The sequence below is a fragment of the Centrocercus urophasianus genome, unplaced genomic scaffold, assembly GCF_019232065.1.
Source record: "Centrocercus urophasianus isolate 14NV4802_14NV808 unplaced genomic scaffold, USGS_Curo_1.0 seq_575, whole genome shotgun sequence".
NCBI lineage: Eukaryota > Metazoa > Chordata > Aves > Galliformes > Phasianidae > Centrocercus > Centrocercus urophasianus.
Genome location: NW_024885172.1, coordinates 24,522 through 49,624, shown reverse-complemented (window position 1 = coordinate 49,624; position 25,103 = coordinate 24,522). Strand labels below are relative to the sequence as shown.

General features: G+C 60.2%; 2 protein-coding genes across 4 annotated transcripts; both read left to right on the top strand.

Moving 5' to 3' along the window:
- The first annotated feature begins 1,492 nt into the window (after positions 1-1,492).
- On the top strand, positions 1,493-9,992 carry LOC122169752 (proline dehydrogenase 1, mitochondrial-like). Its single transcript, XM_042836115.1, has 14 exons — positions 1,493-1,729; positions 1,840-2,048; positions 5,815-5,849; positions 6,094-6,243; positions 6,326-6,390; positions 6,643-6,759; positions 6,914-6,993; positions 7,252-7,333; positions 7,618-7,710; positions 7,800-7,946; positions 8,055-8,230; positions 8,315-8,413; positions 8,504-8,592; positions 9,359-9,992. Exons 2-14 carry the CDS (start codon positions 1,843-1,845, stop codon positions 9,544-9,546), a joined length of 1,527 nt encoding a protein of 508 aa, XP_042692049.1. The 5' UTR covers positions 1,493-1,729; positions 1,840-1,842; the 3' UTR covers positions 9,547-9,992.
- A 2,104-nt stretch (positions 9,993-12,096) lies between these two features.
- SCARF2 (scavenger receptor class F member 2) lies at positions 12,097-24,687 on the top strand. 3 transcript variants are annotated; one of them, XM_042836113.1, is made up of 12 exons: positions 12,097-12,164; positions 15,278-15,336; positions 15,839-15,881; positions 16,356-16,457; positions 16,617-17,136; positions 17,211-17,429; positions 17,854-17,982; positions 19,578-19,681; positions 19,747-19,864; positions 21,152-21,273; positions 22,304-22,456; positions 22,859-24,687. In XM_042836113.1, the coding sequence occupies exons 5-12, from the start codon at positions 16,655-16,657 to the stop codon at positions 24,040-24,042; spliced, it is 2,511 nt and encodes an 836-aa protein (XP_042692047.1). In that variant the 5' UTR covers positions 12,097-12,164; positions 15,278-15,336; positions 15,839-15,881; positions 16,356-16,457; positions 16,617-16,654; the 3' UTR covers positions 24,043-24,687. The 3 variants fall into 3 exon arrangements, with proteins under 3 accessions (XP_042692047.1, XP_042692046.1, XP_042692048.1); XM_042836114.1 differs by lacking the exon at positions 12,097-12,164 and having other exon boundaries at positions 15,264-15,336; XM_042836112.1 differs by lacking the exons at positions 12,097-12,164; positions 15,839-15,881 and having other exon boundaries at positions 12,596-15,336.
- The last annotated feature ends 416 nt before the right edge of the window (positions 24,688-25,103 follow it).

The following is a 25,103-nucleotide window of genomic DNA, read 5'->3' as shown; positions in this document are numbered from 1 at the left end:
CATCTGCAGGTTGAACATGCCCAGCTCTCTCGGTCTCCTGTAAGAAAGGTGCTGCAGGTCCTTCATCATCATCACAGCCTTTTGCTGAACTCTCTCACGTTTCCAGGGCTTCCTTGCACTGGGGAGCCCAGCACAGTGCCCAGCATCCCAGCCGTGGCCTCCTCAATGCAGATCAGGACAAGATAACCTCAGCTTGCTGGATAACCTCAACTTTTTGGATGCCAACCACCACTGAAACCAAGGAGCAGTGAATTCCAGCTCCCCAGTCTCCCCTTCTGGTGCCACCAGCGGCTGCTGTAACTTGCTGCCATCTGTTATTTTCACTGTGTCAGAAAGCTTCTCTGCTGAGCACCAGCCCATGAAATATGCATGCTGTGTCCTCCCGTTTCCAAACCGCCTTTCTCCTCCTGCACTAAATCCCCTTCTCGCCTATTTGTCTTGTCTTCAGATTGGTTCCTTCTCATCTTATGGCTTCCTAGACCATCAATAAGAGACACTTCCCAGCCTAGAGATGACTGCTGAGCGATGGGGACGGGTGCTTTGAGCATCACACCTCCGCCATCCCTCCACATGCACCCGGATCTGCATTTCCATCTGAATGCTTTGGCTTTCATTTTTAGACCTTGGTCTTTGTGGCCAAATCTGAGAGTAAAGCAACGCAGAAAACTCAGAGCTGGGGCTTCACATCGCAGCTTTGAGCGGATTATTCCACTCTGGGGCGGTAACACAACGCAACGATTATAGGGAAGGAAACGGGTGATTTTTCATCGCCAACATTTTGCCTCCTCTGCTTCCGGGCCCTTATTCTGGAGCACCGGCCGAGCCCGCAGGTTGCGCTGAGCATCGCCGGGCGCCAGATGGCACTTTGGGGCCGGCAGGAGGTTGGCTGGCTTCCTGCGCGATCCTACACAGGAGGGGAGCGGTGCCCATGCCCTGCTGCGCTGCCAGGAAACCCGGCGTGGGGAGTGCGGGGAGGGAACGGCGGGGGACGGCGGGGGGTGGAGGGGGAGGCTCAACCCGCAAGAATGGGGCTGCACGGAGCCCAGAGAGCAGCCCGACCCAGGTTCGGCGATACCCCCAAAGGAACAACCGGCGGGGCTGGCACTGACACCCATCCCGATGTCGGGACATCCCGCACCGGAGGCGACAATCCTCCTGTGGACGGCCGCGTGGGCTCGGAGATCCCTTAAAGAGAGGCCTTTAGCCCGATCCGAGGGGCTGGGACCGCACCGACCCCCCTAGGACCACTGGGCTCCCTTCCAACCCCCGCCCCCTCACCCCAACCTTTGCCAGTTCCGAAGGGAAGCAGCGGGCAGGACACGAGGCGGAAAGCCGGCCCCCTAGCCCGGGCCCGTGTCTGCGGGAACCCGGCGGGGCGGTGCCGGGCGGGACGTACTTAAGGCGGCGGCGTTGGCGGGCGGGCAGCTCCGCAGTGCCCATGGCTCTACCGAGCGCGGTGCGGGCGCTCCACGCCACCGCCTCCCGCATGGGCGCCCCGCGTTCCGTTCCCCGCGGTGCAGCCCCGCCGTTACCGGCTAACGGGAAGGAGGGAACCAGACCGGTACCGCCGCCGGTACCGCCGCCGGTACCGCCACGGGGTGCGGCCCCGGTCGTGGATTTTGGGGACCCGCAAGAGGCGTTCCGCAGCAAAAGCAGCGCCGAGCTGTTGCGGGGGTTGCTGGTGCTCGGGCTTTGCGCTGTGGGACCGTTGGTGGAGCACAACCGAGAGGTGAGTGCTCGGAACCGGGGGAGGGGAGGGGAGGAGAGGGTAAGGGGGGGGGGGTGAAAGAAGCGATGCGGGGCTGCGGGTGCCGGCGCTGAGGTTCCGACGTCCCGCAGCTGATGCAGTTCGGGAAGCGGATGTTGGGCCAGGCGCTGTTCGAGCGGCTGATGAAGATGACTTTCTACGGGCAGTTCGTGGCCGGGGAGGACCAGGAGGCCATCAAACCGCTCATCCGGCGGAACCGGGCCTTCGGAGTGGGCGCCGTGTTGGACTACAGCGTGGAGGAGGACCTGAGCCCCGCTCGGGCCGAGCGCCAGGAGCTGGCGTGAGCGCGGGGCGGCGGGAGGGCTGCGGGGGGTGGCGGGCGCGGGAGTTGGCCGCGACGCGATTGGCTCCGAGCGCCCATCCCCCCTGCTCCTATTGGCTGAAGGACGCCGTGCGTCACCGCCCCGCCTCCCGCTGCATCGCCCCGACCCCTGGCATCGCCCCCCAATGTCGCCCCCCGACCTTTCCCGTCCGCTTCCCCAAATTCCCACCCCGCTTCCCTCTGTTTCCATTCCCAGCCTCCTCCCGTATTTCAGCCCTTTTTCCTGCTAACGACACGCAGTGCTGTCACTGTCACTGTGCCCCCCCCCCCCCCTTTTCCCGCGGCACGCAGCGGCGAGGGCCGGCTGTGCTAAAAACACCTCCCGAAACTCCGTGTTCCTTTCCGAACAGGTGTTCCTTTCCCCCCCCTCTTCCCTCCCTCCCCCCTCCAGCAGCCTTATCTCTGCCCCGCACCCAGCGCTGCCTATCGGACAGCTATAACCACGCTGCTGGCCCTGGCGGTGATGCGGCAGCAGCTGATCCCTATGTGCTTCCCCGGGCACGCAGCCGTGGCTCGAGTTGCTATCCGAGCCGTGCTCGGCATTTTAATGGAGTGTAAGCAGCTCGTGACGCGGGCGGGGGGGTGAAGATTGGGGAGAGAGGTGACAGCGCTGCCGTTTCTGCTGTCCTTGTGCCGGCTGTGCACTGAGTGCTCCTGCCTTTAGCACTGAAAGCTGCCTGCACGCATTCTTTCCCTCCTTTCCCAGCACTGCCGCCCACTTCTCTCCCCCCTCCCCCCTTTGGTGCAGGTTATAGGGCTGCTGCCGCCATGGGGCTCCCACCCAGAAAGCTCTGCGCCCCCCCCCCACTGTCACCCTGCCTGAGCCAGCCATAGAGGCACAAAGCAGCTGCAGGCAGCGTGTCTGCAGCCTCCTGATGCCATCTGCTGTTGGAGTGCTGTGCAAAGCCTCTAGCAGCACGCTTGTTTGGAAATGCCCTTGTGCTTCCCTCAAAAAATGCTCCTCGTGATTGCAGCAGCGTGGTACAGGTTGAACCCATGTCCTGGCATGCCTCCAGCCAGCTCAGTCCTGCCCTGCCCGGGCTGCTGTTCTGCACCCTGCCAGCTTGTCACGGGTGCCCTCCAGGTGCCACTATGAGCACTGCAGCCAGGTCATGTTGGCACAGCCAGGGAAAGGTTCCTGCAGGCAGTGCTGGTGAGTGTGGGATGCAGGCAGGTGTGGCTTTGCTCCCTGGGAGGGAAGAGTGGAAGAGTGCGTCAGAAACCAGGTGGGGTTGCACTGATGTGGGCAGGGAGGCTCCTTCCCCTGCAGCAGGGTTCCTCATTCCCAGTGGAGCCGGGTGTCAGGGCATGCTGCACATTAGGGTGCTTTCTGTTTGGCCTTTGCAGGGAAGTGCTGCTGCAGTCCTGGAGCTGTGTGCTGGAGCACAGGCTTGCAGGATTCTCTGCCAAGGGCTTCATTTCATTCCTTCCTAAGCAGCTTTAGATATTGCCCACAGCTTGAGTGTGGGCTTCCTGTGACCACAAGGCTTGCCTTGAATGTGGTCACTGAGAAACAGCTTCTCCTTTGTGTTTCACTTGTCCTCTCTGCCAGACCCACCTCCTGCTGATGGGGCAAAGCAAGCAGGCTCATGGCAGCCTCTAGCCTAAAATGCATTGCCACCTGCAGCTTATTTCTGACAAGGGCACCCTTATGCTTCTCCTGAGATAATGCATCTGAACCTGATCCAAAACTCCCTGAAAGCCCAATTCTAGTGTTGGCCACATCACCATGCACAGCCATCCAGCAAGCTGGTGCTCCCTGCGTCGCTGCATTGGCTCTTCCTTGATAAAGCAGAATGGTGCCTGCTCATTTTCACATTTCTGTTCGCATTTGATCCCAGGGCATCCTGCAGGTGAAGCATCTTTGGATTCATTGCACCCAACTGGAGCATTCTGTAGGGCCTGGTTTGTGCAGGGCTGGTGATACCTGTGTGTTCTGAGCTTACACAGGGCTGAGCATGCCTTGCAAAGACTTGCCTTGCCTTCAGGAGCACTTGGGCAGTGCTCAGAGATGCTTCCTGCCCCCTATGGTCTGGAATAAGCTACTTCAGCTGGGCTAAGTGGCATTTGGGTGCTGTGGGAATGGCTCTGCTTGCCAAAACTAGCACTGCGAAGAGAGCGGCTGATAGCCAGGAAGGGGCTATTTCTTCAGCTGGAAAGAGCTTCCTCTATTTTGTTTTGATGTAGAACAATAAAGTGAGCACCATGGCACTGCTTTAAACGCCCCCCCCCCCCGGGGATGGAGGGGTTCAGTGCAGTCATGCAGCAGGAATGCTGCTGGAAAGGGTGTGTTTATCTTCAGGAACACAAAACACTTCAAATTCAAGGGGTGTTTGCTGATAACTGAGCTGCGTAAGCCAGAAGGGCTGTGCCAGTGCTGCTTGTCCCCAGCATACAGGTGCTGGATCGAGGTGTGCTCAGGGCTGCAGAACTGTCCTGCCTGCACCAAGAGCATCTTGCAGCCATCAGGGCTTTGCTATTGCATCTTTCTTTCATGTTCTGGAGCAGCAAGGTTCCTGACCTGTCCCGGGAGCACCGCAGTCACAGAGCAGAAGCCAAGGACACAGCAGGTTGTGGCATGGCTCCCACGGAGCTGCGGTTCACATGAGGCTTGGCTGTGCTCTGAGCTGCCCCAGGGAGCCTCCAGCAGGAGGAAAGGGCTTTGTCTGTGCTTCCAGCAACTCCTAATCCCTGTCGTGGGGTTCTCACGTGGGTGTTACCTACTCTGGTGAGGCTCCTGCGCTGGTGGCATGGCTAATTTGGGGCAGTGATGCTGGGGTAGTGCCAAGCAGAGATCTCCTGGGAGGAGATGGCTCTCCTGAATCAGACCCCTGGGGCTCCTGCATCAAACCCCTCTATGTGGGCTGGCTGTGGGGCAGCGAGGAGGCTTAGCTGCTCGAGCTTCAGCAGGAACTCATGACTTGGGCAGCAGCCCAAGCTGTCAGTTCCCTGCTCTCTGTGACAAAAGGCTCAGGCTTGAAATTACATCCAACTTGGCTGGGGCTGGGGCTGAGCTTTGTTTGTAAGCAGTTGGCTGGTGCTGACATGCAGTGCAGTGGGGCAGCTGAGTGGCAGTGGGGCTGTGGGACCCATGGCTTGGTGCAACCCACTCTACTCAAGCTCTTTGCTTTATAGCGTGGTGTTGGGATGAGGTTTGGTGCTCCCACAGTTTGAGGGCCATAGAGATCATGGAATGGTTAAGGTTGGGAAAGATCACTAAGATCCCCAAGTCCAACACCAACTCCCTCCCATCGTGCCCACTGCCCATGTCCCTCAGGGCCACATCTACACGGTTCTGGAGCACCTCCAGGGATGGTGACCACACCACTCCATGGGCAGCTGTGCCAGTGCATCACTGCTCTTTTGGACATGAAATGCTTCCTGATATCCAACCTGATGGAACACCCAGCTCCACCATAGATGGCCCTGTCCTTGCCACGTGGTGTGCATCCCCAGCCACAGTGGGCTGGGATGCGCCAAGGTCCAGAGCATCCTCCCTGTCTGCTCCTTAGGAAATGTTGTCTTGGGTATTGAAGTCTCTTTGCTTTCCGTGAGAGGATTTGGGGCACCTGAGCTGCCAACAGGGTGGTGTTGGCCCCGTTAGCAATGGGATGGTGAGGGAAGAACAGGGCGTAGTGCCAGGCCTTGGGGCTGCCCTGGCCACCGGTGCGTGGCTGCAGGGTGCTGCTGGTCTTGTCCTCACCTTCCCTGTTTCTCTTCTTAGCTCCTGCACCTCTGCAGCCGAGAAGGAGCCAGGAGGTGAGTGATGGCCTCTCCTGCTCTCAGCAGATAGCGCCTGGCTGAAGGCCCAGCTGCTCCAGGCACCTGGGGGAAAGACTCGTTCCTCCTTCATGAGTTGGAGGAGGAACGTTGAGGTTCTCAGCTGACCCCACTCCTCCTCAAATGGGGTCTCAGGGGCTCTTGTGAGGTGTGAGGAAGGAAGCAGGAGCTGGTAGGGCTCAGCAGGGGCTGTGGGGCACATCTCTGCCCTCTTCCAACCCAGGAGCAGAGCAGAGGGAGAAGCAGTTCCGTGCCCATCGTGGCTTTGGGGATCGCCGTGATGGAGTCATCAGTGCACGCACCTATTTCTATGCCGATGAGGCCAAGTGTGATCAGCACATGGAGACCTTCCTGCGCTGCATCGATGCATCAAGTAAGTCTTCAGTTTGTCCCTGTGTGCCTGGAGACACCAGGGACCCTGCCCCAGCCTGCCCTGCCCCTGTGACTCTTTCCAGGTGGCAGTTCAGAGGACGGCTTCTCGGCCATCAAGCTGACAGCACTGGGTAGACCTCAGTTCCTGGTGAGTGTCCATGGTGGTGAGTGGGATGGGCTGAGTTGGAGGGAGGACAGTGGGTGCTTTGGGGTGCCTGAAGCCACCTAGGAGATGGCCACAAGCTTTGGGAGCACACAAAAGGGTCCCAATGTGAGAATATGGATGCTTTGTACCAGGCTATGTTCTTACACTACGGGGTCAGGGTCTGTGTGTGGGGCTCTGGAGGCCTCCCTTGGGGCTCTGAACCCAGACAGCTCACCCCAAGCTCTGTCCCCACAGCTGCAGTTCTCAGAGGTGCTGGTGAAGTGGCGACGGTTCTTCCACCAAATGGCTGCAGAGCAGGGCCAGGATGGGCGGGCAGCGCTGGAGATGAGGCTGGAGGTGGAGAAGTTGCAGGTGAGCAGGGTGATATCCGAGGGGTGAGGTTGTGCTGCTGGGAGGGGAAGAAGGGAGAGTCTGACTGTCAGGGATGTGCTGCAGGAAGGGTTCTGGAGCACTGTGACACCTCTGGTGAGGTCTGGCTGTGCCTTGATGCTCCTTTTGGTGGCAGGAAGCCCTGGCCAAGCTCGGCATCGCAACCAAGGCGGAGAGCCAGCACTGGTTCACAGGCGAGAACGTGGGTGAGAGTGGGTAAGTTGTCCACAGCCTGTAGGGTGCTGTGGGGTGATTGGTGCTGGGGGATCTGGGCCCCGCCACAACCTTGGGCAGACAGGCAGCAGCAAGGGGGGGTCTCCAAAAGTCATTGCTGACTTGTTGTGGCAACCAAGGGCTCTCAAAGCAGAGAGGAGTGACAAGCTGGGTCAGGGTGCCACTTGCAGCTGGTTTGCTGATGGGGTGGGAGCTGGTAGAGACCCTGCCATCAGCACACAGCTGACTTCCCACCCACAGCACTGTGGATCTTCTGGACTGGAACAGCCTGATTGACAGCCGCACCAAGCTCTCCAAGCTGCTGCTCATCCCCAACATCAAGGTGTGTGTGTGTGTGCTTCAGCCAGGTTCTGCCCACCAAGCAGCTCAGCAGTGTGGGCACTGCCAGTGTGAGACATCTCATCCTTGTCCTGGGGTGTGAGGCTGCCATCCTCAGGCTCTGCATGGCTTCTGGAGTCCCACACTGACCTGCTGCATGCAGCTGGTGGGATGAGTGCCCCATGTGCAGCACAGGTTGGGGGGTCTTGGAGTTGGGCTCCCCTGGATGTTTGTCCCCCTGTAGTGCTGCTGTGCCAGACAGTGTTGAATGGGCTCTTCTCGTTTCAGACCAGGCAGCTGGAGCCTCTGCTCTCACACTTCACCGAGGAGGAGGAACTGCAGATGAAACGGATGCTGCAGCGGATGGACGTCCTTGCCAAGGTGCAGGGGAGGTGGGGACAGGCACTGCTGCCGATGGGGACACATGGCAGGCAGCCTCAGCAGCCCTCTGTGCCTCCTTCACCCCACAGAGAGCCACGGAGACAGGAGTGAGGCTGATGGTGGATGCAGAGCAGAGCTACTTCCAGCCAGCCATCAGCCGTCTCAGCCTGGAGATGCAGCGCCGCTTCAACAGGGAGCGGGCCGTCATCTTCAACACCCACCAGTGCTACCTGAAGGTGAGGCAGGGGATGGAGTGCACGGATTGGTGATGCTGTAAGCAGTTCAGTGTGGCTTTGGAATGGCTGGTGGCACCAGTTTGGTGACCCTGGGCCATCTCTGCCCAGGAAGCTTACGATAATGTGAGTGTGGACGTGGAGCTGTCGCGCCGGGAAGGCTGGCACTTTGGCACCAAGCTGGTCCGTGGAGCCTACATGGATCAGGAGAGGGAGAGAGCAGCGAAGATTGGCTATGAGGATCCCATCAACCCCACCTATGAGAAGACCAATGAGATGTATCACAGGTAGGGGTTGCCCCCACCACACTCCTGCCTTCCTCCCCAGAGTGATGGGGCAGCCTCACCACGCAGCCCCCTGCTGCCCTGCAGGTGCCTGGACTATGTGCTGGAGGAGATCAAGCACAGCCGGAAAGCCAACGTCATGGTGGCAACTCACAATGAGGACACCGTCAAGTTTACCCTGCGCAGGTGGGTGCTGGTGGGGTGCCCAGTCCCTGCTCTACGCACGGGACATGAACGGTCTCTGTTCTTTTCTTAACATCGAGGTTTGGCTTGCAGGATGATGGAGCTTGGGATCCATCCTTCAGAGAAGAAGGTCTGCTTTGGGCAGCTGCTGGGCATGTGTGACCAGATCACTTTCCCCCTAGGTGAGTGCTGCAGCATCAGCACCTGGGAGCAAGCAGGATGTGGCAGAGGGCTCCTGTCCCACTGTCACACCAAGGTATCCCTGAGCAGCTGCTGTGGGATTTGAAGGCAAGATGGAGCCAGGCTGTGGGTTGCTGGCAGACTGGCTGAGGACTTCTGGTCTCCGGAACCCAAGGCCAGGGGAGTAGTGCAAGGCAGACTGGGCAGCTGTCCAGAATGGATGCTGCTCTGTCCTGGAGTTCCCCCAGTAAGCAGGGCTTGGCTCTGGGTCTGCAGCCTCCTCTGGTCATGCTGGAAAAATGTGTTAACTTGATGTTTCTATTTGAATGCTTCTTAAATTGGCCCGGCCCTCCCTGCTGGCATTCCCAGGGCTGCCGGTGACCTCGGCACTCTCTCTCTGGCACCTTCCCAAATCCCTGTGCAAAGCAGGGAGGGGACAGGCTGCTGTGTTTTCCCCCCCAGCTGTCCCAGACAGGCTCCCTCCATCTGGCCAGAGATGCTCCCAGGCTTCCTGTGGGTTGCTCAATCCCATCCTCCAGCCCTCACATGCTGGGCTCGCCTTACTTTCCCCCACACACACACAGGCAGGGAGCTGGGCTGGCAAATGTGACATCCCTGTGTCCCCAGCCCTGGTTGTCTAGAAACCATCACTGCTACCTGGAGTGCTCTGGGTTGCTATGCCTGGATCCTTGCCCTTGGTCACAGCAGTGCCAATGGTGCGTTGGAGGATCTTTGGGGCACTTCTATGCTCTCCCTCTCTCCTTCCAGGTCAGGCTGGCTTCCCTGTCTACAAGTACGTCCCCTATGGCCCGGTGGATGAGGTGCTGCCCTACCTGTCCCGCCGTGCCCAGGAGAACAGGGGCTTCATGCAGAGAGCCAACAAGGAGCGGGACCTGCTCTGGAGGGAGTTCAAGCGGCGACTTTTGGCAGGCACCATCTTCAGCACCAAACCCTGACCCCTGCAGGACCCAACCTGTGCCCAGCAGCGGGGCTCTTGTGCCTTCGTGTTAACCACTAACCCCAGCTCCTCTGCCTTGTTGTGTTGCTGTTTTTCCTCCTGAGGCCTTTGCCTGAGGGGGAGATGTTCTCTCATTGCTGTAGAACTACATCCTCCTTCTGGAGGCCACTACTGTAGGGCTGCCTAGCTGCCCCAAGTGATGTCCCTCTGCTGTTCTTTGGCAGAGCCAAAGCTCTCAGTGCCTTGTGACCATGCCAGCCCTGGGACACCTATCATGGGGTTGGGATCTGCTCAGCCACGTCCCTGTGCCGTCCTGTGAGGCCAGGGCAGTTCTGGGGGTCAGGGAACCAGGAGTCCAGGAAGTTGGGCTGCAGCTCAGCTCTGCCAATCACTGCATTTGCAGCAAATTACAACAATTAAAGCACTGCTGCTCTTGTTCCTCGAGTCTGTGGGTAGCGTTGCGTTCTGCATTGCTTCCCTGATAGCAAAGGCTGGGGGGGTGCTCCAGCCAAAGCTGCAGTGTGCTTTCTCGCAAGGGTGCTGGATGCAGCAGCAGGGGGAGTTGTGAGGCAGAGCCCATACTGTGCAGCAGCCATCGCAGCAGCTGTACTCCAATGCTGGGAGAGGTCCGAGCACACGTGAGCAGGGCTCCTTCCAAGGGGCAGAGCCTGGCTGTGTCCCCACCGGATGGTGCTGAGTGCCCCAGGGGCCACGGCACGGTCCTTCCCCGGGAAACAGCTGCAGGGAGTTCTTGAACCACTGACAAAACAGCGTATTTTTCCTTTGCTTTGTCTTTGGAAATGCTATAACGCTGGGGTTCCTCTCTTTCTCTTTTGCTGGTGTCTTCCAAAGCATGGTTCAGTGGGAAGAAAGCACCTGGCAGTGCAGCTCCAGCCCAGAGCCTGAAGAAGGAACTGCAGAGTTGGAATAGAGAGCTCTGAGGTGGGCTCGTGGAGCACCAGTGCTGCTTCTCTTAAAGGCAAAAACCTCATTGGGACCAGAGGGAGAATAGGAGCAGTTGTGGCTGATGTCCATGGGGCGTGCATCACCTCCAGCTCTGAGGGTGGGCACCAGAGCAGCCCTGCTTTGGAGGCAGCCTGAAGGTCCTTGTGCCTCTTGGGGAATGCAGGGTTCACAACGGATGGATGGATGGATCCGTCCTGCCTGTAGGACAGGGCCAGGGATCTGCTGCCAGCACTGTGGATACAGGGGCAGGGGACATGGCAGGAGTGGAGGGAGGTGCTCAATGATTTGAAATCTGAGGTCAGGGAAGGCAAGTAAGTAGGTGGGTGACAGTTGTAACACCCAGGGAGTTGGGAGATGGTTTCTGCACAGGCAGACAGGGTAGGAGGAAGCTGAGTGCAGCTCGGGAATGGTGTCCCCATCCGTATCATTTCAGGGCAGTGACATCGGTCCCCAATGGCTGCCACCCCCCAGCCCCTCCCTCTGCACCCATGGCTGCTCGCATCATGATCTGCCCGTGCACAGGGACAGGGTGAAAGCAGCTTCCAGGCATGGCTCTGCCTCACGAGTCCCTGTCAGTGACCTGGTGACAACACAGCTCCGTGGGAAAGTAGCCCAAGGGGGTCCTGGTTGCTCCGTGCTGTGGCATCGCTGCTCCATGGACCAGAATGTGATAAATCCAGGAGTCGGCGGTGAGCAGCTGCTCATCCGCTCCCTTCACTCGCGGTGTTCGGGACACGCCCCGGCTCTCTCCCGTCAGATGCAGTCGGAGCATCCTCTCCTGGAGGCGTGCGGTGCTCAGAGGCGGCAATGCAGGAGATGCCCGCAGCCCCTCGGTGGGAGAGAACACAGCCATTCCTATTAAGACCATCGATCCGAGCGCCTGGGGTAGCCGGTCCTGCACGGAGCGGCGATGCTCTGTAGTATTCAAGGGACACTGTTTGTGCAACCACGTGGCAGATGCTCGGCGTGTCCCCCGTCCACGCTAGGGATTTGGGATTGCTAGAAGCGCTCCATGAGCCCCCCCACTTCCTAACTGTGCCCCTCTGAGGGAGTTACGAGTGGCTGCCGCTGCGGGCACCGCTCGGGGCTGCGGGCACCGCTCGGGGCTGCCGGAGCCGGGCACAGCCTCCATCGGGGCTATCGCGACTCCGGATCCTGCCGTTCTACACCCGCACCGCCGCTCCGCAGCCCGCACACCGCTGCCGTCGGGGCTCGGGGCCGGGGTCGGACGCGGGGAGGAGGCGGCGGCGGCGGCCCCCGGAGCCTGGCCCGCCGTCAGGGGAACCAATGCGGAATTTCCTGGCTGCCGGCGGGGCCCCTCCCGCCGCCGCCGAGAGGGGCGCGGGGGAGGCGGCGGCGGCGGCGGCGCGGAGCTCGCACTGCAGTTTCCGTCCGCCGAGAGCGGCCGTCGGGGCAGGGCAAGGCAGGGCAGGGCAGGGCGGCACCGGGCACCGCGCAGCCGAGCCGAGCCCCGTATGGGATGGGCCGGGTCGGGCCGGGCCCCGCCGCGCCGACGGCCATGGCGGCCCTGGGGCTGCGGCCGCCGCGCCCAAAAGGAACCGCGGTGCCGCTGCTGCTGTTGGCGGTGCTGAGCTGCGGAGCCGCGCAGGAGCTGAGCCCACGGGGCAGGAACGTGTGCAGGGCTGCAGGGTAGGAGAGAGGGGAGGAGAGGGCAGGTGGGGCCGGGCGGGCGGCCGGGAAGGGAAGGGGGGGGGGGGCGCGGGCCTGGGAACGCGCGGGGCGGGGCGGGGGGGAGGGGGCGATGGGTCCCATCGTGGCGGGGGGAGATGGAACCGGATGTCCCGGGTTCGGATTTTAGTGTCCCGGGTCCGGATTTTGCTGTCTCGGGTCTGGATTTTTGATGTCCCGGCTCTGAAGCTGTGTGTCCCGGTTCTGAATCTCGGTGTCCCGGGTCCGGATTTTGGTATCCCGGGTCCAGATCTCGGTGTCCCTACGCCGGTCCTGCAGGGAGAAGCCGGTTCTGAGCGCCCCGGGTGTGGTCCCGCAGTGGGATGCGGGATGCTGCGGGTGTCCCCCGCTGGAGCGGCTCCCGGAGCGCTCGGGGCGGCCGCGTTGGCAGCACCGGGACAATACTTGGCGTTGGCTTCAGAGCAAAGGTGCCGTCCCCGGGGGTCGCCCTCTGTCTGTTCCCCCCCTCCCTTTCCCCTCTCGGGCTCAGTGGTCCCAAAGCTGCCTCATCCCGCCGAAGAGACCCCTATATGGGGGGGGCGATGGGGGGAAGGGCAAGCCATAAATGCACCTTTTTACATCTCGCCCGTGAGGTCAGGAAAGTCCACAAGGAAAACATGTGCTGCGCGCTGGAGAGGCCGCATAATGGCTCCATTCAGCCCGGCCGCGGGGCGCTGGTGCCCCCTCCTCAAATTACAGTTTCCGAAGGAGGTTTTGCCAGAGCAGCACAGCCTCAGTACTCGGCAGGGGGGGAGGGAGGTTGCACCGGGTCTCCACATCCCCCTGTAAAACCGGTGCCCAGCAAAGCTGTCGCTTAGGGTGGCAGTGGGGCTGCAAGTGGTGACCCTTGGGGCCAGCCCAAGAAGCTGCGTCCATGCAGTTCTGTGGATTGCATAGGGTAGGAGAAAGGGATGTGTTTTGGAACTGTTTGGTTTGCTGTGTGCTAAATGTGACTGCTCCTCTTGAGCTCAAAGCTCTTGTTAAGTTACCATGTCCCCCTTCTGTTGGAGAAGCAGGGGTGCAGGGTGATGAGTGCAAGCGCTGTGTGTGTGGGAATTGCTGTCTCCCTAACTCTCCTTTGGCCATTCTTTTCCTGTACGAAGAATTTCCTTTTTGCCACACAAGGTACGGAGTGACGGGTGGTGTGGAGAAAGAAGGGGCTCAGCACCAGGGTGATGCTGCTCCCCGGTTTGGTGTGGTGTGTGAGCACTGGGATGGGCATGCAGCTGGAGCAGGTGGCAGCGGTGCTCTGGGCTGTGGGGTTTTCACCTCCATCCATTTGTGCAGCTCCCAAACTCTCAGTAGGATGCAGGACGTGGGATGCTCAGTGGGATGCAGACAACTCCCAGGAGCAGGGACAGCTCGGGCTTTGCCCCATTATGCGCTCCTTTTCATCTGCACCAGTGAAATCCCCATCAGTTTGGCAAAGTGATTCTTTTTCCCCTTTCTCGAGGGGAAAAGGCAGTAAAACAGAAAGAGAAGGGATGTGCCGAGGGAAGCAACGGGTCCGTGGGCAACCTGAAGGATGCTCTGAGGCTGAGCCCCGGTCCCAGCTGTGCTGTGGGGTGCAGGGAGGTGGGTCAAGCTTTGAAATCTGAGCGCGTTGGTTTGCTGTCAGAGCAGCTGATAAGGGAGGGGAGGCTGAGGAGGGAGGTGTCGGACACGGCCCAGCAGAGGCGATTAGCTATCTGCCAGGAGATAGCTTTAATCCCAGTGCTGCGTGTGGGCTGCCCTAAGGACCCACTCATGGTGCTTCAGTCACAGTGCAGCGCTATGGGCGCCGTGGTCCTTCCTTGGGCAGGATGACCCCCTTCCCACCCATCCCCAGCAGAGCTCATGGGGCTTTTGGGGAATGAGACCGCACGGGCACAGCTCGTTGGACTCCATCGTGGCACATTTTCAACCCATGGAGCCCGGTGGATTTCACTTTGGGTCCTCCTGTCCCCTCACGGAGAAGCTTTGATTGGTGCCCCATTGCCTTTCCTTGTGTGTTTCATCTCCCTTCCAGGGCACAGACCCTGCTCCAGCCCTGGGCTCAATCACAGCGCTGTGTAATCTCACTGACGGACGGAATGGATGGAGCTATTTTGGTCTCCAGCTGCAAGGCATTTTTTCCAGGCCCTGAATCATTTTTGTGGTTCCTTTCTGCCTCCCGTCCAATTTTTCAACATCTTCCACGAGAGGCGGCCACGGTGCTCCCATGTTGGTGCTGCCCCATTCGGCCCAGCCCGTGTCCCACCGGGGGCTGCTCCCTGCTACCCCCCAGCCCACAGCAGCTCCTTCTGGCAGCCAGACGTGGTCCTGTGACTGCGCTGCGTTTCACGAATACTTCCTCGCTGTCTCCTCCTCCTCTTCTGCATTTGTTACATATAAAGGAAAAAAAAAAAAAAAAAAAAAGAAAAGCTTTGCATTCCAGGCTCTGCCACTGGTCCAGCCCATGTCAAGTTTTCCTCGACTGCAGCATGCCTTTGGATTGCTCCAGAGCCTCCAGGATTGCTCCCATCCATAGGGTATAGCTCCAGTTGTGCGGGCAAAGCTGCACGAATTGAAGGATGTAATGGGTTTGTGCTGAGAAGGGGACGTCCCCTCCGCATGGGGTGTCCCTGTGCCCCTCTTCTGAGGGCTGTAGTGGTTGAGAGGGGATGGGGCGAGATGCCACCATCCTACCTTGGGATGCCATCCCCGTGCTGCCACGATGCCAGGCACCAAACCCATCTGTAGGTTCCCATAAGCACTCCTTGGCTTTGCCCAGGCTTTCCTCCCTCCTATCTATTATTTTCCAGTGCCTTGGTTAAGAATACGCTCATTTTAGTCTATCCTTTAAATCACATCTGGTGGTAAAATAATCCGCGCCATTTTCTGCACGTGGGGCACACAGATGTTGGGTATGGTCATCCCACGCCCAGCACTGCTGCTGTTTTCCTCCTTGTTCTCTGCTGAGCCCTGCACTGAGCTGGGTGCCCATGCATGGCAGAATTGGTTCTTGACATCATCACAGCATCGCTGGCAGGTTTCCAGGAAGGACAGCAGCTTTCCAGATATCCCAACCATTTGTGGACTTATTTTTCCTGCAGCTCCTCGGTGCTCGTGTGCTGCCCAGGATGGAGGCAACAAGGAAGCGAGTGTCTGATAGGTAAGCAGCAATGCTGAGGTCGTGAGACAGCCTTGGAGCTGTGTAGTGCACCCCAGCTCGCCTTGGGGTGCAGCCCTTGGACACGAGATGCAGTGTGGTGCCCCCTGCGTGCTGCCACAGTGCTGGAGGGCTGTGGCAGAGGATGAAGGCACAGCCACGTGCTTTTGCAGAAAGGCACCGGTGCCACCGAGCCCATAGGAAGCCAGGGCAGCCCCTGCTGTGCCACCATGCAGGATTTGGGGACCCTGTGTGTCCCCTCAGTTTGGGGTGGCAGTGGTGCCCAGGCAGCCGGTGGGCTGCAGACCCCATAACCAACTAACTCACCCTGCATGCGCCCTCATAACCACTCGCTGCATGCAGCTGGTGCAGGAAGGGAGAAGGATGCTCAGCGGGGGAGGATGGTCCCGCAGCAAACTGTCCCCATCTCCTCTCCCCACTTTCCCCCAGGCTGCTCTAACCGTTAGACTCACCGCCTCTAACCTGTTCCATCTGTCTATTTTAGGGTTTTCTATAGTCCCCATCACCGTAGGTCTAACAACAGCCAGGTAAGGCGCTCGGTGCGGGTGCTCTGTTCCCCCTCTCCTGCTGGCCAAGGGCACTTTGTGGGGCCATGGGGCCAGCACTGTGCCATGCCCTAGAGCTCGCTCCCCTTTGGCACAGGGGAGCTCGTGGGCTGGGGGTGCTGGGGCAGCACCTCCATAGGGAGGTTAGAAGGAAGGGAGCTGTGCTGGTGGCTGCTTGTGTTCCCCTGTCCCACGTCCCACATCTCGCCCGCAGCACAGGGATGAGTGAGCAGGGTGGCAGGGGGCTGGGGCAGGGATGGAGCCGGGGATGGTGGCAGGAGGATGGTGGCATCACCGCTGTGATCTCCATGCAGTGTCACAGTTCAGTGACCCCCGTGGTGCCACCGTGCACCCCGTCCCCTGCTGTGGGGGTTGGGGACAGGGATGAGCCTGGTGGCACACAGTGGGGACCATTCAGCCGTGTCCTCACGCTCTGTTGTCGGTCCATCTGCCCAGCCGTCTGCGAAGGGAATTTCACCTGCAAGGAGAACGAGGTGTGCGTGAGACCCGGCGAGTGCCGCTGCCGCCACGGCTACTTCGGTGCCAACTGCGACACCAGTGAGTACCAGTGGCACCACTGGGGCACCCCAGGGTGGGCCATCTCACATAGGGAGCCTGTCACCTAAGCGTGCTAGGAGCAGTGGGGATGGAGAGGAGCAAGAGGTGCCGCTTGCACAGGGTCACCCATGGCTGACTGCAGCGCTGTTCCACCTGCAGAGTGTCCCCGTCAGTTCTGGGGCCCCGACTGCAAGGAGATGTGCAGCTGCCACCCCAATGGGCAGTGTGAAGATGTGACGGGTCAGTGCACCTGCAACCCCAACCGCTGGGGCCCCAAATGTGAGAACATCTGCCTCTGCAAGCACGGCAAATGCGACCAGAAGACGGGCAAGTGCACCTGTGAGCCCAACTGGTGGGGTCCCCAATGCTCCAGCTCCTGCTATTGCAGCCACAATTCCCAGTGCGACCAGCAGACAGGAAACTGCCTGTGCCAGCCGGGCTGGTGGGGCCGTGGCTGTAACAACCAATGCTCTTGCAACAACTCACCCTGTGAACAGTTCACCGGGCGCTGCCAGTGCCGTGAGCGCACCTTTGGGCCCCGCTGTGACCGCTACTGCCAGTGCTACAAGGGGAAGTGCAACCAGGTGGATGGCACCTGCACCTGTGAGCCGGGCTACCGCGGCAAGTACTGCCGTGAGCCGTGCCCAGCTGGCTTCTATGGGCAAGGCTGCAGGAGGAGGTGAGTGCTGGGGCTCGAGGAGGGAGGTGGGAGCTGTGGGGTGCCATGTGCCACGTGTCCCTTCCTTGTTGCAGGTGTGGGCAGTGCAAGAGCCTGCAGCCCTGCACCGTGGCAGATGGGCGCTGCCTGACGTGTGAGGCGGGTTGGAATGGCACCAAGTGTGACCAGCCCTGCTCGCCTGGTTTCTATGGGGAGGGCTGCGAGAAGCTCTGCCCCCCCTGCAAGGATGGCCACACCTGCAACCATATCAATGGCAAGTGTTCACACTGCAACCCCGGCTGGATTGGAGACAGGTGAGTGCTGCACGGCCCAGCTGGTGCATGCTGGTGCAGTGCTGCGTCCCTGCATGGGGTCTGGGAGTGGGTGCACAGCTGGGGCAGCGGGAATGGGCTGAGCCTGCTGGCATGGCCATGGGGCCATAGGGAGCCTCAGGGACCCCAAAGCCAAGCACACGGGGCCATGGGATGCACAATGCCACGGTGCTTCTATCCTCTCAGTGACCTTAACAAACAGCGGGGCTCAACTCTGAAACTTTCTTGGAGCCACCTGGGGTTGGGTCTGAGGCTCTGCAGCACCTTTATGGGGCCGACAGCACCCAGCCCCATCCCCTCGCGCAGAACAAATGGGAAACAGAGTAGGATGACCAGGATGGGCACAGTGGGGGGCACCATGAGAAATCCCCTCTCCAGCGCTTCAGCTGCCTTCACCTCTCCCCAGGTGTGAAACCAAGTGCCGCAACGGGACGTATGGGGAGAACTGTGCCTTCGTCTGCAGCGACTGCGTCAGCGGCGAATGCCACTTCGAGACGGGCCGCTGCCTGTGCCGCGCCGGCTCCCATGGCACATAGTAAGCAAACCACTGCGGGACCCCGGGCACTCAGCACTGCTTGGCATCACCTCCATCCCCTGTCTGCTCCCGCCCCTGGTTGGGGTGGGGGTTCCGAACAAACCTGAGGTGGCAGCACCCGATCCCCCTGAGCTCAGCAGGGCGCTCTGCAGGGCCACCGTGTGCCTCTCGCTGAGCTGCCGGATGGGGTTTCTTGACGAAAGGATTTTGCTTTAGGAAATGGCCATTTGGCAAAAACAAATGCCTTTGACAAAACTCGTTTTTTTTTTTGTGTGTGTGTGTTGTTTTTTTTTTTTTCCCCCAAGTTCAGGGTGGAATTTCTAGCTGAAAACAGAGAGAAAACCACATCCCAGAATAGCACATAGCCTCACGGGTATGGCATCTGTGTGGTGCTCCCTCTCCCAGCAGCAGCTCTCACTGGGGGCTGCTCACCCAGGAGGAGCCCAAAGCCCCCCAGCCCTTTGGCTGTGCCCATCTCCAACCAGCAGCAGGCCCTGTCCTAATGCATGCTCGTCCCCTTTGCTTTCTCCCAACGTGAAATAGAAGCGCTGTCTGAAAGGAAAGTGGCTGGAAGCACTGGAGGGAAGGCTGCTGAAATGTCTGCAGTGGGCATAAAGCCCTCTATTGCTCCACATCATTCCCATGGTATCTCCTGAAATCAGTCCGCCTGGGGTAGAAATATGGGTCCAGCTGATGGGTGTAGCTTGGACTGTCTGGGAGATATCCCTGCTCCCATCCCTGCATCCCCCTGCAGCTACTTGTGGGGGTTCAGGGCACGTGGCTCAGCCACGGCGGTGCTTTGAAAACCAGAGAGCGTGAAATGTGGCTGAGCCAAGGGAGCAGCTGCAGCCCCAGGAGAGAGAGGCTGGGATCGGGGCCACGGTGTTGCCAGCTGGGAGCAGCTGGCGTTGGGCTCAGGGCCATCAGCCCCGCTGCATCCATCCCAGTGCCCATGCTGTTGGCAGTGGGGTCCCACATAGCATCATCCCAAACTGCTGCTGCCCCCAGAACTCTGAGGACAGGATGCTCGGTGGGAGGGCACCCAGAGCCTGGGCTGTTTTGGGTGGTGCCCAACGCACTGCCCACCTTCCAGCCCTGGTTTGTGCTCCTCTCCATAGTGCTGAGCTGAGAGGCTGTGCCCTGGCAAGGAGGGCACTTCAGCCATAGTTGTTCTTCCTTCTTACATACAGTGAGCTGAGAGGTTTCCAAGCTCATGGGCTGCAGTGGAAGGGCTCCATGTGTGTGCAGGCTGTGCACGGGGCACATGGCCACATCACATTAGCAGTGCTGAGCTGAGACCTGGTGCAGATGCTCTGCTGGGTTGGTACTGCTGATGGGTTAGTGACCCGTTGTCACCGCAGTGCTACAAGCCTCGTTGCAAAGCCTTGTGCAGCACGTGGGGGTGGAGGAGGGCTCTCAGAGACAGCAAACATGGGGACAAGCAGGAAGGTGGCACAGTCCCCCATGGAGATGCTGTCAGTGCAATCCAGCACTGTGTCACCTGTTTTTCCCTGAGTAGAAGGAGTTTGGGAAAGGAGAGCAGGGAACATCCCCGGGATGCATCACCCCACCCTCACCCCTCACCCTCTCCCCAGCTGTAACCTCACCTGCCCGCCCGGCCACTATGGAGCCAACTGTGCTCAAGCCTGCAGCTGCCACGACGGTGCCTGCGACCCGCTGACGGGCGCCTGCCACATGGGTGAGTTGTAGGGTTGGGGTGCTGGGATGCCTGTGGCTGGTGTCTGAGCACGCTGTGTCTTGCAGAGGCCAACCAACGGATGGGGGTGATTGGGGCCGGAGCTCTGCTGGCGCTGCTGCTCATCCTCCTGCTGTCGCTGCTCTGCTGCTGCTGCGTCTGCCGCAAGAAGGATGAAGGGCACGGGTGAGTGGATGCTGGCAGGGAAAGGGGAGGACGGAAGGGAGATGTGGGGTACTTTCCCATCCTCGTGAAGATGGGGAAAAGAGAGCACAGGGTGGGAGCAGGAGGACCCTGCACTTCAGGGGATGCCTCCTGGCTTTGTGTCCCTGTTGTTGGCTATCACCTCACTGGGACCCAGTGGGTCCCCAGGGCTGGAGCCTGCAAAGGGAAACCTAGAGCATGCTGAGTTATGGCTGCGATCCCCAAAATGGCACGGGGATGAAGGCAGGAGTGTGCACAGCAGCTCCCACAGCGGGGCTGGGCTGCAGGGTCTGCAGGACAAAGTGAGCCCCTCCAGTCCCTGCTGCAGGGATGAGGACAAGGGATAGGGATGGGGATAGGAGTAGGGATAGGGATGAGGATGGGGACAGGGATGGGGGTGGGGGTGGGGATGGGGATGGGGATGGCTGCTTATTGGGAAGAAAGGGGCCGGGGGAGCTCCCCCAGCTGCACAAAAGCCGTCCCTCGTGCCGCCGGCCGCTGTGCAGGAATTTTCCGGAAGCCTCTGCTTGCAGCCGTGCCAGCTCCACTCCAGCCCAGCACATCTGGTTTGGAGAGCCTGTGGGCTGCATGTCATTATGCCGCAGATAAAAGGAGCCACTTCCCAAACTCAGTGCTGCTCGGAGAAGTCTTGCATGGGAAATAGCTCCAAAGAGTTTCCTCTCCTCGGGCGCTGCAGGGTGCCCAGATTCCCAACTGCCATCTCAATGTCCTGTGCCAAAGCGTTCCCAGTGCCAGGAAGGGCTGTGGCAGGGGTACTGCAGTGGCCGTGGGTGCACACAGGTTGAGTGGCATTGCTGCACAGAGCCTCTTGCTGCTGTGGCTGCGGATAATTGCCTGAAAGCTCATCCCCGAGAGACTTTAAAACCAGAGAGCAAATAAAGAGAAGCCACGTGTTTGTTTGGGGTTGGGATTCTTTTATTTATTTTTTTTATTTTTTTCTGAAGTTAATCATATGATTCAAGGGCCTGGATGGGAGCTGTGGGTGTTTAGGGCACGGTCTGGCTCTGCCACAAGGCGAGCTGAAGCACACGGCTGGCAACAGCCCTGACCCCTGCCCTGAGCCATCCTGGGCTTCCGCTGGGGCAAAACCAATGGGGAATACACTGCTGTGGTATCTCTCTGTCCTGCCTCTTCCCCAAACCCTTCTTCATGTTCAGCATCCCTGAGCCTCCAGCTCGATGCATGGTTCCACGATCGATGGCCCCGGTGTGACCATTGCCCTGATGGGGTCGTTGTGTTTCCCTGCAGAGCAAATCAGGACCCGGTGGCAGCCAAGAAGCCTCCGAGACGCTTGTGTGGGCGCTTCAGCCGCATCAGCATGAAGCTGCCACGCATCCCCCTGCGCCGCCAGAAGATGCCCAAGGTCGTAGGTGAGGCACCGAGGGGCAGAGCAGGGCCAACGTGTGCGACCTGCTGTGCTTCTCCCGGCCCCAAACCCATGCAGAGCGCACCGGGGCCAGGGAAACATCCCCACTGCAACCCAAACAGGGGCCGTATTTGTGGAAGGGGCTGAGCAGGGCTCGGGGAGGAGGACAGAGGGGGCTGTGTGCGCGGGGCTCAATGGGGCTGTGTGCGCGTTTCCTGCAGCCGCCCCGCAGCAGCTGGCTCCCACCCAGCAGCGCTGTGTAAACACAGAGGAGAGGGAGGGGATGGCCTCAGCTCCAGGGCTCTGTGCATTACAACCTGCTGTGGGGTTGGGGCTATGCAGCGAGGCCACCCAGGACCCCGGAACAAAGGGATCTGTGCCAGCAGGCAACAAGGGACCCAGGCACGCAACGGCTCCGACCGCTTGGGGCTGGCCTTGGAGAAATAACATCCGTCCATCATCATCTGGCAGCACAGGGACCTGCAGCCCTGCTTTGCTAGGGGCAGGCAGGAGCCCCAGCACATCTCGGAGCTGCTGTTGGTGCTCCTCTTCCTCCAGCCATCCCCTTGGTCCCATTCGAGTCCTGGAGATGCCGCGTGGCCACAAGTCCCAGCACCCCGTCACGCCTTCTCGCAGGAAGCAGTGCGCTTCATCTGCTTCCAACGGTCTGCTTCTGATTTTCTTTTTTTGGGTTTTACAACAAGGAAAGTCATGCCGGAGTGGCTGCCTTCCCCACTCTGGGCCATTTGCTCTTTAAATATCTCCACTGCTTTTGCTCTGGCTCTGGAGTTTCTCTCAGCCTCTGCATCCTCCCCCATCCCTTATACAACAGGGTCCCCTCGTCTTGCTGGTCCATTCCTGTCTCAGGTTTATTCCCTCTCACACAGACATCTCCATGATCTTTTATCCCCTGCACAGTGCTGTGTGTGGGGAGCGTGGCTGCTTGCAACCATGGCTCATCCCAGGGTGGGTGAAGCAGGGCTGGGCCCCAGCAGGGCAGGCACTGGCTGATGGCCACTTTCCTGCCCTGGCAGTAGCTCACCACGACCTGGAGAACACACTGAACTGCAGCTTCATCGAGCCACCTTCAGTGGTGGAGCAGCCTTCCCCGTCCTGGTCATCCCGTGGTTCCTTCTCCTCCTTTGACACCACGGATGAGGGGCCAGTGTACTGCGTGCCCCATGAAGGTGAGACTCACGGATGCTTCCCTGGGTGCTGCATGTAAAGACGAGGGCTGGAGGTGGCCCTGCGATGGGGAAGGTGGGGGTCCTGTGGCATAGGGGGACCTGAAGGCATGCAGAAGAGGTAGGGAGGGACCAGGTGAGACAGGGCAATGGGGAGCCCAGTTTTGCCTCTGTCCCACCACTGTGCATGGGGTTTTTTTTGCCATGAGGGCAACAAGGCAGTGGCGTAGGGTCCAGAGAAACCCTATAAGTGGAGGTGCTCAAGGCCAGGCTGAATGGGGCTTTGAGCAGCTGGAGGCAGTTGTCTAACAACGGGATCAAGTTGGGCTGGATGGCATTTTAAGGCTCCCTTCCAATCCAAACCATTCCGTGCCTTCATGACACATCCATGCTTTCTTCCCACAGAGAGCGTGGGTGACAGCAGGGACAGAGCACCGTCCTCCAGCCCCGGTGAGAAGCTCGTGGCCCCAGCCAGCGGGGAGGAGGCAGCCGAGTACAGCTTCCTGAAGGAGACGGGCTCTGTCAAGGCCTTCCATGCCGACAGCAGCGAAACACCCCTGCTCAAGTCCTCGGACAGCGAGCGCTCATCCTGCGGGTCAGGCTCGGCCAGCGCCGCGCTCTATGCCAAGGTCGCCCGCCTCTCCAAGCATTCCAAGGAGGAGGAGGAGACAGCGCTGTCCCCAGAGAGAACCAAGCCCCGTCCTCCCGACCCGTCCACCAAGCCCAAGGTATCCTGGATCCACAGCCGTTACAACTCCAGCCAGTCCAACTCGCTGCCCAGCCGCTCCCCAGAGCCAGCGGCCGCCCGGCCCAGCAGCCCCGAGCACGGCCAAGGTTTGGCCAAGAGGAAGAGGAGCCCCAGCGAGACGTCGGCTGGTGTGCATGGCAAAGCAGAGGAGAAGGGCGGCGGTGGCACACGTGGCAAGGAGAGACCGCAGAAGCACGCCAAGGAGCCCGGTGTCCCCGAGGGCAAAGCCAACCTTGCCACAGAGCCCCAGTCGCCTTCAAAACCCAAGCAGAGGAGCAAGGCCAGCTCAGAGCAGATGGAGAATATCAACGGGGCGGTGCAGAACGCCTTCAAAAAGATGGGCGGCTTCCATGCAGAGCGGCGGGCCGGGGAGGCGCCACGCAGCCCCAGTGCCGGCAAGCCGCGCTCCGAGGCTCTCCATCCCCACCTGGCCTCCGAGGCAGCCACGCTGCTGGCAGCCCAGCTGAAGGAAAAGACTCAGAGCCTCAACAAGGCGGAGGGCAGCGCCCGGCCCAACGGGGTGGGGGCCCAGCGGGAGAAGCCCACCCCACCCCAAAAAGCCAAGCGCTCGGCAGCCGCCGGCAGCCAGAAGGCCAGCAAGCCCCTGCTGCCCACCTCTCCCAACCTGCAGAAACTGATCCCCGCCACGGCCGAGCCGGCGGCTGGGGGCGAGCCCAGGCGGGTGGAGAAACAAACCGCGGTCAGCAGCCAGGACCCGGCTCCTCCGGGCGAGCAGACAGCCAAGAAGACACCCATTAAAAAGCCCCCCAGGAAGAAGAGCCGAGAAGCCACCCTGGAGCCGCCCAAAGCAGCCGTGGTGCCCACGCAGACGGTGCCGTAATGGGGAGCTGGGCACCTGGGAAGGACTTGTGGTGCCTGGACTGGAAGAGCCCCCAACCTCCTCATTCCACATCTCTCCCCTCATCCCCTTTTCTCCTGTCAGCCCATCTCCTCCACTGTCCCTGGACCTGGTACCCCCCTGGCGCTGTGCTCTCCACGCAGGGATGCAGGAGCCGGGGGCCCCCCCCCTTTTTTTGTAGCAGTATTATCGATCGCATAAGCAGTGCTTGTTGTACTAGACGTACCCATGTTATATTCTGCAGTAACGGAGCCGCTCGCTTCCCACGCCCCACTCCACTCTGCCAGGTCCCCACCGCAGTGCGGGGGCAAAGGGGATGGATGACACACGGGGCCATCGCCGGGGACATCCCCGTGTCCTCACCCAGACCTCCCTGCACTGCCACGTCAGCTTCTCCCCTCTCGGAGGTGCAGCCCCCGGTGCCGCCGCACCGCTCCCAGCGTGGGGTCGAGCTGGTTTCGACCGATGCCCCTGGCCCCAGGGCTGCTTGTGCTAGGAGCGGCAGCAGGAAAGCACTATTTAAGGCCCGGGCTGCACAGCACTTGGGGAGGCTGTTGTGGCTTCAGGAGGGATCTGGCCAGTGGAGTCAGGTAGATGGGTTTGGTACGACAGAGCCTGGCATCTCTGCAGAGCGCTTTTCTAATAAAAGTGTATTTCTTCCATACCCGGGTGCTGTCTCTCCGTACCCCAGGCTGCCCATGGAGCATCGCCTGGCCTCACTCGAGCACTTGGGATGCGGGGTCCTGAGTGGGATGCAGTGATACAGGAATGGAGGATGTGTCCCAGTGTGAGGCCAGGGGGTGACCCCTAAAGATAACGCTGTTCAGCGGTGATGCAGTGGCACAGGATGCCCAGGCAGTGGTGGAGTCACTGACCCTGGAGCCATGGAGATGTGGCGCTGAGGTACGTGGTCAGTGGGCATGGTGGGGTGAGGTTGGACTTGGAGATCTTAGAGATCTTTTCCAACCTCAGTGATTCTGTGATTCCAGACCAAGTTAGACCACCACATATTGTTTTATGCTGATTTTTTCTGCACGATAGGA